Source organism: Hemiscyllium ocellatum, chromosome 15, assembly GCF_020745735.1.
Source record: "Hemiscyllium ocellatum isolate sHemOce1 chromosome 15, sHemOce1.pat.X.cur, whole genome shotgun sequence".
Taxonomy (NCBI): domain Eukaryota; kingdom Metazoa; phylum Chordata; class Chondrichthyes; order Orectolobiformes; family Hemiscylliidae; genus Hemiscyllium; species Hemiscyllium ocellatum.
In genome coordinates this window covers 43992134-44011334 of record NC_083415.1, presented here as the reverse complement: position 1 = coordinate 44011334, position 19201 = coordinate 43992134, and the positions used below count along the sequence as shown (strand labels likewise).

The 19201-nt window shown below is 39.9% G+C and overlaps 1 protein-coding gene across 1 annotated transcript in view; it reads left to right on the top strand.

Annotated features, from left to right (window-relative positions):
* Nucleotides 1-19201, top strand: part of ptprt (protein tyrosine phosphatase receptor type T) — a 1408195-nt gene that overhangs the window by 345708 nt on the left and 1043286 nt on the right. Inside the window, exon 2 of the mRNA XM_060836083.1 lies at nt 4717-4842. Within this exon, the coding sequence (XP_060692066.1) occupies nt 4717-4842 (126 nt within the window). The remainder of the gene's footprint in view (nt 1-4716; nt 4843-19201) is intronic.

Genomic DNA, 19201 nt, shown 5'->3' with positions numbered 1-19201 from the left:
ACACTCTTGACTCTGATCTTCAGCATCTGCAGTCCTCACTTTCTCCTAGATTTTTAATCAGTAAGGACTCAAGGCTTAGGGAAAAAAGGCAGAAAATACATTTGAGGATTATGTTGACACAATTATTACTTTTCTTTCTCTCATTTGGAATTGTGAGCTGAACTTGAGTATTGAACTTTGATAAGCAGCTTGTTTTCAAATAAAATTCAGATAAGGTCATGATCTCATTGAATAATGGGTTGAATGGGCTCCTATTACTCCTATGTCTTGTAGTCTTACATGTTTGAGGAGTGCTGATGGAATTTGTCTACAATGCATCATGATTGAGTGAACTGTAGAGTATTGGATATTTTGGGCTGTATCTCATGCATCTTGATTTTCATGAATTATCCCACATAAGAAACGTTTGAAAATTCCTTAATAAAATTGAATTGACTGTCAATGGTTGTTATCCACTGATACAGGTATTACTTCAAATTATCATATTAGATTTATTGCACATGATTTATCAGCCAGCAGGCATGCTGACTGTGATAAGTGCTCATCATCTAATCTCAAAATGAGACTTAAAATTTGTCCAAAAATAGCACTGGGGAACATTTAAGATTTTATACTGGGAATCTGTGTTGCCATTGGAATTGTTCTCACTGCTTCAAGCAATTCAGGTAATGAACTGTCAACTCAATTTTGAGAAAAGGATTTTAACACAGCTACATGTTTAAATCCATACAGCAATCTGCTACTGGTTGAGCAATATTTCTGCCATGGGGGCTAATTATTAATTCCTGAACTTATCCCACTCTGGAGGCTGAGGATGACATTTCATTGCAGTGTTCGGGGAGTGCTGCATTGTTAGATGTTCCACTTTTCTCTTTGAAGCATTAAAGCAAGGCCCCATCTGTGCTCTCAACTGGACAGCGAAACTCCTGTTGCACAAATGTCCTCACTAACATATATTCCTTCACCAACATTACGAAAACAAAAAAAAACTGGTCCATCTCGTTGCTTTTTTATTGTGAAATCTTAAGCCATTTTTTTCTATACTCTATTAATGACCAGAAAAAATGTGTGTGTGTGTTAGACAACTGAAGATAACAGCAATCAAATCTTCAATCAAATCATTTAACTTTAGAACCAGACTGACTGTGTTAAACAGATTGTCAGGAAAGGTAATCACCGCAAACATACAAAAGGAACATTGTGGCTGTAATGTTAGATTACTTACAGTGTGGAAACAGGCCCTTCGGCCCAACAAGTCCACACTGACCCGCCGAAGCGCAACCCACCCATACCCCTACATTTACCCCTTACCTAACACTACGGGCAATTTAGCATGGCCAATTCACCTGACCTGCACATCTTTGGACTGTGGGAGGAAACCGGAGCACCCGGAGGAAACCCACACAGACACGGGGAGAACGTGCAAACTCCACACAGTCAGTCGCCTGAGTCGGGAATTGAACCGGGCCTCAGGCGCTGTGAGACAGCAGTGCTAACCACTGTGCCACCGTGTCGCCCACTGGTACCATCATAATCTCATGAAGGGCTAACAGCAATGGACAGCTCAAAAGAAAACAACGGATCCAAAGGGAAGAGACACTCCAATGATATTGAAAAACCAAAAGGATTATTAGCCTGGGGATGAAATGATCACTATGGATAAATGGGTTGGGGAATAGCTTTATAAATACAAAAGACTTCACCTTTGTGGAGTGTACACTGTCCAAGATTCAATTAAATGGAACAAAGGACCTCAACAGAGACCCATCTGGCTTTGCACAATGGAACACTGTAATCACCATGGAAATCGTGTAACCTGAGGATGATCAAGGAGCCTGCGTAAGAGATGTGATTGTAAGACATATAAATATGAAACAAATTGCGATTAGGGAAGCAGTCTGTTGTAGTGCTGTTCCCCTCCCAGGGGAACAAAAGGAGGTAGACAAGTTTGTGGAAAGGGCAAACAAGTAGCAAATGAAATTTAGTGCTGAAAACTGTGAAATGATTAATTTTGGAAGAAAAACAGAATAACAATATAAAGTAACATTTCCATCCTGAAGGGGCCGAAAGAGACCTAAGTGTATATACGTATAAGTCACTGAAGGTGATTGCAAAAGTGTCGAATTAAGCATTTCATATCCCAGGCTTCAGAATTAGGGGAAAGTGGGGACTGCAGATGCTGGAGAGTCAGAGTCAAAAAGTGTGGTGCTGGAAAAGCACAGCAGGTCAGGCAGCATCTGAAGAGCAGGAGAGTTGACGTTTCAGGCATAAACCCTTGCCTAGAATGCAAGAGCAAGGAGGCTACATTAAATTTACATAAAACACTGGTCCAGCGTCAACTGATTATTGTTTTCTGTTCAGAAAGGATGCAAAGGAAAGTGAGGGAATTGAAAAAAAGATTCATGGGAAGGGATAGAAGAATGAAGAGTTTAAATTACATAAAGTGTTTGTAGACGTTTGGACTGCTTTCCCCGGAGAAGACTGAGAAGAGATTTTGAAAAGAGGTATTCAAAATCATGAGGGAACTGGATTGAGTAGATAAGGAGAAATTGTTCTTGTTGGTAGAAGGATAGAGAAGAAGGCATAGATATAAGGCAAAATATCATGTCAACACAAGAAACTTTGTTATGCATCAAATATATTGCTTGAGAGATGATTTTTAAAAAAAAATCTACAATGTGGAAACAGGCCCTTTCACCTAACAAGTTCACACCAACCCTCCATAGATTAGGCCACCCAGACCCATCCCCTACCCTACATTTACCTCGGACTAATGCACCTAACCTACACAACCCTGAACACTATGGGCAATTTATCATGGCCAATTCACCTAACCTTCATACCGTTGGATTGTGGGTGGAAACTCAAATAGACATGGGGAGAATGTGCAAACACAATGCAGGCAGTTGCCTGAGGTTGGAATCAAACCTGGGTCCTTGGCGCTGTGACGCAGCAGTGTTAATCACTGAGCCACCATGTGTTGGAACCAGGTTCAATCAAGCCATTTAAAAGGGAAAAGGGCTGTTATCTGAAAAGGAAGAATATCGAGATTTGAAGATGGATGGTATGGGAATGGTAGTATGTTATTTGCTCATTCAGAGAACTAGTTGAGATATCATGGGCGGATTGGGTACCTTTTATGTACTAACCAATCTGAGATATATGCGAAAGATGTAAACTCATTGACTTTTTCCGTGATAACATAGGCACAGGTCTAGTCCCTCTGAGCCCTCAAACATGCCCCTCTATTCAACTAGCTAATTATTTCAACAGTGGATAGATTCTATGCGCGTCCAACTATAATGTTAAAGCTGAGTGCTTTCTTTATGAAAAGAAAATCTCATTACACAGTATGGGCTATGTCTTTTGCAATTTTCAGGTTTTGTATATGTTTTACATGAAATCTGAGCAGGTTGGCAGTGCAGAGACAGTGGGAGATAAGAAGCTACAGTAACATAATCAGCAGTCACGTTGGGCCAGCTTCATAACCCGATCCTGCTGCTGGAGCAATTTCCCAGAGATGGGATGAGACGCAGAGTGGATGCAAGCTCCGAAGAAATGTCCATTCAATGAGCATATTTAAAGATCCAGTTAAGGGCATTTTCCCAGAGGCTTGTATCTGCTGACATTGCTGAAAGCTTCACATTGCACATGCGTAGTACTCCTGCTAGTACTGCAGTAACATCATTCTATCCCAGTTGTTGATATCTGTTGCCACCATGTTTTTGTTGGCAGGTTGTTATACATAATGCATAATGCATAATGAGAAGCCTTTGGCAGACACAGCCTTCACAGGGCATTTAACGTTTTACAGAAAACCAGTTAAAATCCCAGTCATTGTGTGTGGTGGCTGCCAGATTAATAGTGACAACCTCCCTGTTGTACCCAAAAGAAGGGCTGGCATTGCAGCTAGAGCCCATGGCACACAAAAAAATGGGCTTCAAGCAGGGAAGGAAGCAATTATAGCTCCAATAAACCTCCATGAACAGTTTTCCTTCGTTTCCTTTTAAAACAAGTTCTCATGAACTCTATTCCCCCACTGGATTCTCCCTTCTGTATATTTCTCCCAGTGGCAAAACTGAGTCTTCAAAGCTGCCAACCTTCTGATTGTGCTGACAGTATCAGGAGCTCTTCCATTGCCCTTAATAAAATGAGGGCCTCAAGGGTGATCAATTAGCAGGTTACCTGTGGTAACATTGGAGAGGCAGTTCCAGTTCTGAACAGAATGGGTTTGGGACCCATGAAGTCAGGTTTTTGACAGACATGTAAATTTTCAGATATATAATTCAGACAGTGAAACTTTCAATAGCTCCATCATAGTAAAATAATTTGCATTTTAATTGTACTGCATAATTGTTCATCCATAGAAATATGCATTGAATTGTTACTCTAATCATTCTTTTCCTGCACTTTGCCCAGGAGCTTTAAAATTTATCATTATCGTTGGAATTTAAATATTTTGTTTTTTTAGCAAAGCATGAAAATGTCATGATTGATATGTTTTTACAGAATCAAACCAATTATCGTGTACTAAAAGGCAAAGCATAACCAAACATGCTGTAAAAGACCTTTCTAATCAACTTTGCCAAGCCCTGAGGTCCACGTTATGACTAATGAACTTGAAGTTGTTTTTGTCCAAAAGCAACCAATGTGAATGTGTGAGCAATCACGCACGCATTTCTTACTCAAGCTATTTTCTGAATCATTTTTCTGCAGGCAGTTGCTCATTTGATGAGTATTACAGCAGCTGTGGATACATTCTGGCTCTTGGGACCAATGGATTCACCTGGGAGCAAATTAACACATGGGAAAAGCCAACCACAGACCCATCTGTGCCAACAGGTGAGTAAAGCTGGCAACAATCTGATAAAACAAGCTTCTGCTCTAACATGATATAGAATCTGTCAGTCTGCTATCAGTGTGAATTTGCAATTAGTAAGCATGAGAATGCATTCTTCCAGTCAAAACTAGAAAATGCAGTATCTCAAAATGTAAAGCTAACAATCTCAGATATAGCTATTGCTAGCGCGTTCCATGCGAAAATTATAATTTTCAAATGTATTGTGCTGAATGCCACATTATTCAATAAGAGAACTCAATGAATTCAGGGGCAGTATGACATACCACTAACTTTTGTCTTTTACCTGGAACCATGCAATAAGATGCACTGACAGCACACCATAATGAGGGCTCAATACAGTCTCTGTGAGCATGCATTGTATTATAGTTTTAGTTCAGCAGCTAATGTCAGTCATTGAGAGTCCTTTGGGGTTTTTCTCAATGTTAAATTCAAACTCACAGCCAGATTAATTTGTCAAAGTCAGGAACAACTTCTGTTTTCTTGCACAGAAGGTATACAGATGGGCAGGTGCACTTTAACACAGTGATTTGAGACCTTTGTAATAATTGGTGAACAGGATCACCTTTTTGTGCCTGTTGCCCTCTAACGTTCTTGCAGTCAGGTTATAAACATTACTTTTTGATAACCAAACTTGGAAGGACTAGTTGCTTCAATCTTCTGGTGTAGGTTTGGCTCATATTAATGTGATTCATCATCTGTTACTCACGTGGTTTTAATTTGCAGATAAAGTAACTGATTTTAAGGTAATTATAAATCTGAATCATCACCAAAGCTATTCAACACCAGGTATATTAGTAATAGTAGTTTCAAAAATACTCTCAAATAATTCCCTGGCAAATTAAAAAAAAAGATTTTATCACTGTGATACCTGACTTCAAAGTTGATCTGCATAGGAATGGTAATATTTACTTGACAATAATACACAGTAAATACATGGCTGACAATATATGAATAAAGTTATTTCATTGGCATGAAAGATTGCTAACTTCACTTGTGTCACTTTTGAGTTATTGCTGCTTTTTATATGAATAAAATAATGCCAATAATGTCCTGTCACTGTTGTGATACTCCAAGTCTTGCTGTAAGATAGCTTTAAAAATGTAGAATCAGAGCGTTTGTGATAATTCATTGAGCCAATAAAGTAATTAATTTATACTTTTAATGGAATTAACTGTGTTATCATCTATTATGCAAAGTTGAGAATCCTTGACAGTTTTTTTTTGGAAATAAATGCACTGATGTGCTTTCTGCATTCCTTTCCTGATTTCTCAGTTGATTTATGAATGGCAATAGTAAAATTCAACTTGAGAAAGCATCCTCTGTATTTCCCAGCTTCCTTCTGTTGTTTTTTCTGATGACCTGTCATCATATATGGGCAGGGTCTTTCTAAGGCTCTGCAGGTGGAGGTAACATGGGCTTCATTGGGTTTCTGACCATTTGTATTTTTGGAATGCAACATGTGGAACCCTAGTGGTTATCATTTCAGCCTTTGACATGAGTCATTTTGAGCAAAAAAATTAAATGAAGCCCATGCAATTGCCTCAAAGTTAGACAGTACATCAGTTATGTGAATTTTGCCTTTTTATTTTAAATCACCTTGATCACTAAACACATTTTTCACATCTCAAGATCTTTCAGATATTGCCGTCATGTTGTGTGATGCACAGCTAGTCTTCCAAATGTTATCCTTTTTTTTTATCTCAATGTGTCAATTATATCAGGACCATAGTCTGGGGGCTGCTCAGGAGCAGATAGAATAGAGGGTCATGAACAAAAGTGATGTAATAATGATCTTTTAAGTGATGTATGACACAAAGCCATATTGTAACTCTTCGCAAAGGTTATACAGCATCAAGATCCAGTGGCAATATTGCAGAATCTTTCATTGAAACAAATCTGCAATTAAAGGGGTAATTTTATCAACCGCTAAGCAAGAGTGGGTCTGCATCACAAAGGGGGAGGGGTGAGGAATAAATATTAAAAATCTGAATCCCAACTCCAGTTGTCAAAAAAGTAGACATACTAAATGTGTTATCATATCAATAATGCATTAAAAGCTTGAGAAGACCACTTCCAAAGCAGCAAAACCAGTAGAAAAACTAATAATACTTGGAAATGAACACACATGGAAGTGCTAGATCAAAAGTCAAATTGCTGGAGAAACTCAGCAGGTCTGGCAGCATCTGTGGAGAGAAAACTGGAGGAGGGGTCACTGGACTCGAAACATTGTCCCAAACTGACTTTTAACTATTCCATTTTCAGTCTAACCATTTTTCGCACGCTTTGGCCTCCATCTTCCCCCTCCCCCTGCCCCATCCTTTTCCCAGCTCCCATCTGTTCAGAAGCAAGGTCACTGGACCCAAAATGTTAACTCTGTATCTCTCTCCACAGAAGCTGCCAGACCTGCTGAGATTCTTCAGCAATTACTGTTGTGTATCTGCAGTTCTTTGTTTTACTTTGGACATACTGAACCTCCATTTTGGGTTATGCAAGAGAGTCAGCCCACAATTTGTCATTTGCCAGTTTTGCTGGATCCTTCTTCTGGGTGAACCCCCTTATGCCTGCTCTGCCATTCAATAATATTACAGCAGATCTGATTACTCTACGTTCCTGCCAACCTCCAGTGACTTTCACCTTCTACTTATCAAAAATCTATCTTTCTCTGCCTTAAAAATATTCAAGGACTCTATTTCCATCAACTTTGAGGAAGAGAGTCCCAAAGACTAATGATGCTCTGAGAAAAAAAAACTTCTCTCTGTCTTAAATGGGGAACCACTTATTCTTAAACTATGACCTCATGGTTCTTGATTTTCCTGAAGAGGAAACATCCTTTCTTTATGCACCCTATGTCAAGACCACACATGATCTTACATGTTTCAAGCAAGTCAGATCTTACTCTTCTAAACTCAAGTGGATATAAGTCTCACCTGTCCAACCCTTGTTCATAAAACCACTTCGTCATTCCAGGTACTAATCGAGCAACTCTCTGAACTGCTTCCTAATGCATTTACCTCCTTCTTTAAGTTAAGAGACTGGCACTAAACACAGTAGTCTCACAAGGCCTTACCAATTCCCTGTCAAACTAAAGCACAACTTCTCAATTTTGTAGTAAATTTCTCTTGCACTAAACAATAATATTGTGTAGTTTTCCGAATTAATTGCTGTACCCACATGTTAATCTTATGTGATTCATGGGTGAACATACACACACGTTATCAGAGCTCTGCAATCACTATTTTGCTGCTGACATTATGTCATGGGTCATGTGTTCTTAAACGCTTGCATTCATTCAAAGTTCATTTCCCTGGTATTTACAATTAATTTGTTAAAAATGGATTAACAATTGCTAAAACAGCGCAGACAGGTATTTCAGGTGAACATGATCAGTATTTTTATGCCTGCCCCCAATTGTATGATTTCATCTTTTTTGTTATTGTGATGAAGATTACAATGACCTTTACCACCTGAAAAATGCCAGGCTAGGAGGCACATGTAATCACCACTATTTCCAAAATCCCCTCCAAATCACACAGCATTTTCAATTAGAAATGTTCAAAATTGGGTGACTCATCCCCTTAAACCCCATCCCAGCTCTGTGGCTGAACCTACCCACAGACCGCAATGTTTAAGAAGTCAGCTCTCCACTGACAAGTGGGCAATTGAGAACAATAACTGCTGGCCTTGTCAATGATGCTCATATCCCATGTAAAATTTTTTCAGAAAAAAAGATGTACAACATGCTGTGCTAAAGAAATAGAAAGTTGGCTTTTCGTATGATGAAAACAAAATTATAATTGTGCATCAGAGCATCCACAAATTATTTTGAATGATTCTATGTTTGTATTGTTTTTAGTAAATATCCTGTGCTGCAAGAAATCGAGTTCAATAATGTACAGGCATCTTATCAAAAAAACAGGGAAGTGGGCAAAGGGGGTGAGGTTGTCTTGTTAGTTAAGAATGAAATTAAATCTATGGCACTGAATGATATAGGGTCAGATGATGTACAGTCTGTGTGGGTGGAGTTGAGGAACCACAAAGACAAAAAAACCATAATGGGAGTTCAGTACAAAAGTCGCAACAGTGGTCAGGACCAGGGGCACAAGGTGTAGCAGAAAATAGGGCATGTCAGAAAGACAAGGTCACAGTGATGATGGGGGATTTCAATATGCAGGTGAATAATGTTGCCGGTGGATCCAAAGAAAGGGAATTCATGGAATGGCTTTTTGGAACAGCTTGTGATGGAGCCCACAAGGGAGGAGGTTATTCTGGATTTAGTGCTATGTAATGAGCCATACTTTATAAAGATCTTAAAGTAAGGGAACACAGGAGGCAGCGATCATAAGATGATAGAGTTCAGTCTGCAGTTTGAAAGAGAGAAGGCAAAATCGGATGGAATGGTGTTACAGTTAAATAAAGGTAATTGGGGCATGAGAGAGGAACTGACGAAAATCAACTGGAAGTAGAGCCTAATGGGGAAGACAGCAGAGCAACAATGGCAGGAGTTTCTGGGTGTAATTGAGGATACAGTACAGAAGTTCATCCCAAAGAAAAGTAAGATTACCCTGGGGGTAGGGGGATTGGAATTAGACAACCATGACTGACAAAGGAAGTCAGGAAATGTATGAAAGAAAAAGAGAGGTGGCCAAGAGCACTGGGAAATCAGAAGGTTGAGAAGACCACAAAAACAAACAGAGGATAACAAAGAGAGAAATAAGGAAGCTTAGGATTAAATATGAAGGTCAGCTAGCCAGTAATATTAGAAATTAAAGTAAAAGTTTCTTTCAATACTTAAGAAACAAACGAGAGGTAAAAGCAGAAATTGGGCGGCTCCAAATTGATGCAGGAAGGCTAGTGATGGAAGATAAGGAAATAGCTGAAGAACTTAATAAGTACTTTGTGTCAGTCTTCACAGTGGAAGACATGAGTAATAACACAACAATTAAGGAGTGTCAGGGGCAGAGTTGAGTATGGTAGCCATTATAAAACAGAAAGTGCCAGAAAAGCTAAAAAAGTCTAAAAATCAATAAAACTCCTGGTTCCGGTGGGCTACATCCTAGAGTTCTGAGGGAAGGTGGCTGAGGAAATAGTGGAGACATTGGTTGTAATCTTTCAAAAGTCACCGGAGTCAGGGAAAGTCCCAAATGATTGGAAAGTTGCTGTTGTGACCCCCTTGTTCAAGAAAAGATCAAGACAAAAGATGGAAAATTATAGGCTGATTAGCCTAACCTTGGGTTGTAGGTAAAATTTTAGAATCAAACATTAAGGATGAGATTTCGAAACTCTTGGAAGTGCAGGGTCAGATTAGAACAAATCAGCATGGATTACGTAGGGGAGGTCATGTCTGATAAACCTGTTCAAATTCTTTGAAGAGGAAACAAGTAGATTAGACTAGGGAAATCCAGTAAATGTAATCTACCTAGACTTCCAAAAGGCCTTTCATAATGTACCTCACAGGAGGCTGCTGAGGGCGCATGGTGTTTGAGGTGAGCTACTGGCATGGATTGAAAACTGGCTGTCTGACAAAAGATAGTTGGGAAAAAAGGTTCTTTTTCAGAATGGCAGCTAGTGACAAATGTGGTGTCCCACAGGGTTCAGTGTTGGGGCCGCAGCTGTTCACTTTATATATTAATGATCTGGTTGAAGGGACTGAATGCATTCTGGTGAAGTTTGCCGATGATACGAAGTAAGGTGGACAGGCAGGTAGTACTGAGGAGGTGGGGAGGCTGCAGAAAGATTTAGACAGTTTAGGAGAGTGGTCCAGGAAATGGCTGATAAAATTCAATGTGAGCAAATGTGAGGTCTTGCACTTTGGAAAAAAGAATACTGGCATGGACTATTTTCTAAACGGTGAGAAAATTTATAAAGCTGAATACAAAGGGATCTTGTAGCGCTAGTCCAGGATTCTCTAAAGGTTGACTTGCAGGTTGAGCCCGTGATTAAGAAAGCAAATGTAATGCTGTCATTTATTTCAAGATGGTTGGAATGTAAAAGCAATGATGTGCTACTGAAACTGTATAAAGTCTGGTTAGTCCCAGTTAGAATACTGTGTCCAGTTTTGGGCCCCACACCTCAGGAAGGACATACTGGCACTGGAGCGTGTCCAGCAGAGATTCACATGGATGATCCCTGGAATGGTCAGCCTAACATACGATGAACGGCTGAGGATCCTCTGATTGTATTCATTAGAGTTTAGAAGGTTGAAGGGAGATCTAATGGAAACTTATAAGATAATGCATGGCTTAGAAAGGGTGGAGGAGAAAGTGAGGTCTGCAGATGCTGGAGATCAGAGCTGAAAATGTGTTGCTGGAAAAGCGCAGCAGGTCAGGCAGCATCCAAGGAACAGGAAATTCGACATTTCAGACATAAGCCCTTCATCAGGAACCCTTCATTCCTGATGAAGGGCTTATGCCCAAAACGTCGAATTTCCTGTTCCTTGGATGCTGCCTGACCTGCTGCGCTTTTCCAGCAACACATTTTCAGCTTAGAAAGGGTGGAGGCTGGGAAGTTTTCACCATTAGGTGAGGAGACTAGGACCTGAGGGCACAGCCTTAAAATTAGAGGGGATCAATTTAGAATGGAAATGAGGAGACTTTGCTTCAGCCAGAGAGTGATGGGCCTGTGAAATTCACTGCCCCAGAGCGCAGTGGAGGCCGGGACGTTAAATGTCTTCAAGGCAGAGATTGATAAATTCATGATCTCGTAAGGGATTAAGGAATAGGGGGGGGAATGTGGGTAAGTGGAGTTGAAATGCCCATCAGTCATGATTAAGTGGCAGAGTGGACTGGATGGGCCGAATGGCCTTACTTCCACTCTTATTCTTATGGTCTTATGGGCTCTGCCAATCTTCCTCATTTCAAAAGTAGGCAATAATGTTGAATCTCTATCTTTAGGGACAGAAACAGAAGATCACACAGTAATTTCAATACCATCGAGACACAAAATGATACCAAAACATATCTATGTTGCCACTTGTGTTTGTTCCTTTCAACATTTTCCATTAAATTCAAGTTAAATTCCTTAAGAAAAGGGAAATTTTCCTGGGACACAATAGAGATGAAACCAGTACTTGTGCTGCAGACAACCATAATGTTTTACATGACAATTGTACCGAGTACCTCAGATTTAATCATAGAGTCATAGAGATGTACAGCATGAAAACAAACCCTTTGGACCAACTCGCCCATGCCGACTAGATATCCCAACCCAACCTAGTCCCATCTGCCAGCACCCGGACCATATCCCTCCAAATCTTTCTTACTCATATACCCATCCCGATACCTTTTAAATGTTGCAATTGTACTACCTTCCACCACTTCCTCTGGCAGCTTATTCCATACACATACCACTCCCTATGTGAAAATGTTGCCCTTTAGGTCTTTTATATCTTTCCCCTCTCACCCTAAACCTATGCCCTCTAGGTCTGGATTCCCCCACCCCAGGGAAAAGACTTTGTCTATTTATCCTATGTCCCTCATAATTTCATAAACCTCTTTAAGGTCACCCCATAGCCTCCAATGCTCCAGGGAAAACAGCCCTAGCCTAGTCAACCTCTCCCTATAGCTCAAATCCTCCAACCCTGGCAACATTCTTGTAAATCTTTTCTGAACTCTTTCAAATTTCACAATATCTTTCCGATAGGAAGGAGACCAGAATTGCACACAATATTCCAACAGTGGCCTAACCAGTATCCTGTAAAACTGCAACATGATCTCCCAACACCTGTACTCAATACTCTGACCAATAAAGGACAGCATATCAAATGCCTTCTTCACTATCCTAATCACCTGTGATTCTACTTTCAAGGAGCTATGAACCTGCACTCCAAAATCTCTTTGTTCAGCAACACTACCCAGGACCTTACCATTAAGTATGTAAGTCCTGATAAGATTTGCTTTCTTAGTGGCTGGGGCACACTGGCTCATTGTATGGGATACCTCATGGCATCAAAATCCACTGGCAGGATGTTAGAAGCTTTTGTTGACGAATGTTTCCAATTGTGTGTGAAGCTTTAGCTTCTGAAAACAAGGGGAGTTGCATCTGAGGGGAAATTAAGGTATTAAAAGCTTGATTCCCAAGTACAAACTTCATATTTTGATTTTAGTGGCAGTTTGAAGGAAGTTTCCTTCCTCAAATTCATTATCAATACTTTGCAGGGTGTAAGGATCTCTGCTGATACACTAGGGAAAACAGAAATGTGTGTGTGTGTTTAGAGAGAAGGAGAGAGACTATGGTGTCATATACTCTACCAGATATACACATCTTGCAATGAACCTACTGATAGAGAAATGTAATTGAATTACAATGCATTTGCTCAGAGGGCAACAACTTCTGAAAGATTTAAGACTATTTGACATATTACATATATAGAAATTAAGGAAAGGGCCCAAAATATAGCAAGGCGAGGCCTCTTGTGAATATGCAGATATCCCTGTTGCACAAAGCGTAAATTTCCAATTTTGACATTTTCATGATACAGTGCACACTGCATTTTCAGAATATGAAACAGTTTTGTTGGAACATCATTGGAACTTGAACTTTAAAAGAATTCAAGTGAGAATGTAAAGATTTTAGGTAAGATGATGATCAGATGGTATACTACATGTATACAAAGAATAAGCCTATACTGTAATCTTAAAGTATAAATTGTATAAGGTAATAATTCTGAAGGATTTAATATGTTTGTGAGATTGAGCAACTCCTTTTCTGATGTCACCCACAGCTTATGGGTGAAGATAGTGAATTCTAAGGAACAAGTGTAGTTTTTACAGCTCCCAAGAGATCAAAACAAAAACCTAACTTGTAACATAGTTGCCTTGCTACCTTTTAAGAAACCATCTTTTTAACAGAGTAGTGTTTTTCGATAAAGGCTCAATGGTGATGTATTCTGTACCACTGGTCATTATCAGGCCTGAGACAAAGAGGGATTGTTGGCAGTGACACACCTCAAACAACTCTTACTCTAACCACCGAGTGCTTGAGATGACAAGTACCACAAGGTGTCAGTCACGGTAATAAGGATTATACCACAATATCAATGGGAGATAATTAGTTGGCTGTTAAATGGCATGCCTACAAGGAGAAAATTTAGTGATTTACTTGAAAATGGTCCTGTATCATTCATAAAGAGAGCAGTGGGCTTCACTTCCATCTCGAAGGACAAGGGCAACAGATACTTGGGAACACCACCAGCAGCAAGTTCTCCTCCAGGCCATTCATCATCCTGACTTGGAAATATATCACTGTTCTTTTAGGTTTTCTGGACCAAAATCTTGGAATTCTCTCCCTATGGCATTGTGGATCCACCCAAAGCACATGGACCTAGTGTTTCAAGAAGATGGTTCATCACTACTTTCTCAAGGACAACTGGGGATGAGCAATAAATGCTGGCCAGCCAGTGATGCCCATGTCCCATGACTAAATTAACAAGAAGTATTGAGGAATCTCTGTAGAAAAGCATTTCAAAGATTAAAATGTGTTTTTGAATCTCGGGTGAAAACTATCCACACCTTTTCTCAGCAGAGATTGCAAAGTGAAAGGTGGTTTCATCCATTTGCCATCATTTATTTAAGTTCAGTAATGAGGTTGTAGAACAAAGTTTGTTACATTCTTCAATGCGTTCAGTACACCACAAGCTGTTACTAATTATGTGGGGAAATGTTGAAGGGCTCCCTAATGGCATTCACCTGTTCAAAGAAAGCTTCTCATGTTTAATGACATTGAGTCATTCTTTGTATGTCCTGGTTTTCAATCAGATGGTTATTATATAACTGTCCAGCCTTATTTGTTGGCCTCCGTCCAAGACAGCCACGTTTGAAGGTTCTTATTCCCAGTTTACAATGTGCACAATTATTGAACACCAAGTAAAAGTAAAATAACATATCATCCAAAGCGCATAGCTTTCTGACTTCATCAATATCAATTTTCTTTCCCCAACTGGAAATGAAGTGTAGACACAGCCAACATTTGACTTATAAATTGTCAATTTTCAACAATGTCTTCAGAACAAATGGGAGGAGAAAACACAGAACTAAGTTGCTTTTATTGCTGATTACTACAAATAAAAACTGATATGAATGTTTGTTTGTATTTCACATACAGACAGTTTATATCCTCTGTTTAAGGAAATTGTCTGAAGAAACCGTATGCTGAGCTTGGCAGTATTGTCTGGTTTAGTGTGTCTTTCGGATAATGGTTTGTGTAAGTTCTGCCAAATCCAACTCTGTTTAGGAAGCTATAAAATTTGAAGTTTTACTCCAGAATCCAGATTGTTCTTGTTACTGAATTTGGTTCCTTTTTAAGTCAGTACTTAAAAATGAATCATGCCTTCTGAAAACAGCACTACCCGTAATGTTGCACCAATGTAGAACTTTGATATCAATGTTCTGAGTTATGCATTGTCCCAGAGACAGAATTGACCTACTAAAAATCCATTAATATACATGAGAAGGAGTAGCCTTGGGAGTCCATGACGTTGATTCTGGACCTGATGAAACCTCAAGGCCTGAGCTCAAATATGGAAACCTCCTATTGATTACTGCCTGGTTCCCTCCCTCAGCAAATGGCTTAATATTATTTTCTTCATTGTTCATGACATGTGGGCATTGTTGAGTAGGCCAATATTGATTGCTCCTCCCTAATTGCCCTTACAAAAAGGTTATCAGCATTAACCTTTTCAGTCATCAACAGCCTACTATAACAATGGATAAAGATTGTGGGTAGGAAGATGTTGTGAAAGCAGTTTGTGAGTGGTACACGTTGCACCAATGTGGATAGGGTGGTGAAGGGAGTGAAAATTGAAGGTAGTAGATGAGGTTTCTGATCAAATAGACTCTGCTTTGTCCTGGATGGTGCTGAGCTACTTGAACGTTGGAGCTTCACCCATCGAGGCAAGTGAAAAGCATTCCATCGCATTTCTGACTTCGGAGGTTACAGATGTAAGACAGACACTGGGGACACAAGAGATAAGTATTCCACCGCAGATTTTAAAGCCTCTGCTCCGGTCCTTCCTAGCAAGTGTACATGTATAGTTAGTCCAGTTCAGCTTCTGGTTTATGGTAACATTCAGAATTTTGATAATGGTGGATTTAGGTAATGCCATTGGATGCTGGAGGGAGATGACTACATTCTCTCTTGTTGGAGGTGGCTGTGGTATTACCTTAATTGCACTATTATCTCTCATGGTATCTGCCTCTTCTTGCAGAACATGGTTCAGAGTAAGAGTTAGAAAATAAGATGTGCATTCAGAAGTAGGCCATTCGACCCATAGAGTCTGCTCTGCAATTCAACAAGATTGTGGCAGATCTGATAATCCTCAACTCCATAATCCTGCCTTTTTTCATAATTCTGTGATAATCTCTATAAGACCAATGGGGAATCACTAATTAAACTCCCGTTGGAGTTTGTTTGAGTATGAGTCCCCTTGATAACAGGCAGTGACCTGCCTACATAGAACTTATTATCTGAGCCCTTTATAAAGCAGACCTAGATAGCTTACATTACCTTTAACAGACTTTGCACATAAATATCTAATTGGCAACATGGGGAATTTGCTGGTGGTGGTTAATAATTATAAGCTAAACTGTCAGAGTAATTTGGTGACGATGGAAAGAAATTTCAGTTTTCTGTGATTGCATTTCCAGATATAAAGAGAGAACAAAATAAAGTGCAGAACTGTCTGTCCTGGGCTGGGACCAGCCTCTGAATAACATGGGTAGTGGCTCTGTTTTGGTGTCCAATAATAAATACTGCTCTTTTCCAGTCTGGCTGTTACAGACAGCTTTGACTTTCAATGACCCCCGTAAGACCATGTTGGGAAAATATTGGAAATGCTGTTGTTTGGGAACCTGCATATTTATGATGTAAGTTTGGTAGGTTTGAAGGATTTGCCACAGGAAGGTGGAAGAATGAAAAACCTTTACCGACAATTGGGATAGAAGGGATCACCAACAAGAAGTTATTCTGCTGACCACTTGTGGCACCTCAACTTTCAGCATCTTAAAGAGTTTAACCTACCCAGCAGCCCCATAGTCAAAATCTTTTGACAAACTGGTAGATATGATAGTGGACCACTATGAGCCAGAGCCATCTGTTACATCGCAGAGTTGCAGGTTTAATATGGGAAATTGACTTCCGGAGGAACTAGTTACTGAATTATTGATGAGATTATGGAAATTGGTGCAACACTCAGTACAGGTCAGCACTTCAGGAAATGTTAAGGAATTGTTTTGTTTATGGAATTAATAATATTGTGACTCAATAAAAAGCTACTGACAGAATCAGATCTAGACCTTGAGAAAGCCTCAAAATTGATCCTTTTGGAAAAGAGGGGCTCAGCAGTTTCAGGGATCCATGGACAGTACTGTCCTCAGCCTTGGACTACTCCTATTCTGCAACTCCTGTTGGCTGCCAAGGAAGGGCAATTGAAGACTGAGGCAGAAAGGTTCCAGAGTTGGACAGAAGGTTTCTCCACAACACAGTGAAGAGCAAGAATGTCCACACTGCTCTTGTCTAAAGCAGATCCTATGACTACATGGCTACCAAAATAGGCAAAACGCATACTGTCCAGGTCAAATGGTGAAACCACCTCAAAATAGTGCTTTGCAAATAAATCAGTCTGAGGATGAGGAAGTTATACAGCTAAATTAAATCACTGCTCCCAAAGTGACCACAATTAAAACAAACTCCAAGTAAGTGGCCATACCCTAGACACAGGTACTGCTGTATCTATTGTTGGGGAGAAAATCTTTGGCCACATGCACTGGGGAGCCCTTATGAGGGATCATTGGGCTTAATGTAACCTCCGTTACGTAGGAGCAGCAGACAATCCGAATCTGCTTAATGGTGGTGCAAGGGCCAGGTCCCAACATTTTAGGGAGGCCTGACTATGGAAAATCTGCCTGGATTGGCAACAATTCTAAAATGGGTACAGGCGATTTATGTGAAGTCTTTAGGTAGTGTCCTCAAGTGTTCAAGAGGACCTCAAAAAGTTAAAAGTTGCCAGGCCATGATTGGCCTGACCAGTGATTTAGTGAGCGAAGTTTATTGGAAGATTAGTGCCAGTGAATCCACTATCACTGCAGTTGTTTCCTTTATTATTCTGGTCTGCATCCCATCAGCTCAAAGGGACTTATTGGCTTTTAACTTCAATAGTTTCCCATGTACTTTTTCTCAAATAAAGGTTATTATATTTCTTTTCTTTCTTCCTTTTGCCTATTAAATATTTAGTATTTTTGGGATGCTAATAATTTCATTTCCATGAAGAAATAGGTGGCCCATTGGCTCAGTTGCTAGCACCGCTGCCTCACAGCAGCAGAGAGTCAGGTTCAATTCCAGCCTCGAGTAATTGTTTGTGTGGAGTTTGCACATGCTCCCTGTGACTGCATGGGTTTCCTCTGGGTGCTCTGGTGTCCTCCCACAGTCTAAAGATGTGCAGGTTAGGTGAATTGGCTGTGCTAAATTGCCCAGAATGTTCAGGGATGTATAGGTTAGGTGCATGTGTCAAGGGTAAATGTAGGGGAATGGGTTTGGGTGGGATACTCTTTGGAGGGTCGGTGTGGGCTTGTTGGGCCGAAGGGCCTGTTTCTACACAGGGTTTCTAATTCTCATACAGACTGATGCCAAGTCTTTATTCAGCCAATCAGATTCCATTTGGAATACTGTGTTCTGTTTTAGGCATCAAACCTCAATAAAGACATATTGCCTTTTCAGAGCGCAATAATGACAGTTCTGATACCAACCAGCCAAAGTTAAATTAAACTTCTCTTCTGATTATTTGCTGGGAGATGTACCCAGTTGACAGTGATACATTTTTGCCGCTGAACATAATTTATTTTTCAATTTTGGATTTTGATGCAGAAAATATAGTTACATTTTTCCAGTTGTTTGTAGTTTTGTAAGCATCTAAGATTTTGTAAAGAAAATACTTTTGTGCTGTGCTCCGAGAAGATAAGTGCTTTCATTGAAAAGGTTGATCTTGTACTTCTGGGAGAGAGGGTCCTATTGTTGTTAGTAAATGCACTTCAAGCAATTTTGACAGCTGTGTTTTTCCTCATTGCAGTCACTGAAAGAGGATGTTAAATCAAATCATTTATTTGTAACTTGGAATATCAATTAGGGAGCCTAATTGACATCTTTTTCTGAGTTTATAGTAGTTTCACACCCATTTAGAAACCCTTTCTACCTGAAAAAGAAAGAAAATATGTCATTGTATCCTGAACAAGTATAATTTAAAAAAAGGTTTTGAGGAGATTTTGGCCAGTTGTCAATTATAACTTACTTTTCACTGGCAAACCAGCATTCACGGCCCATCCCTAGTTGGCCTGAGAAGGCGGTGGTGGTCTA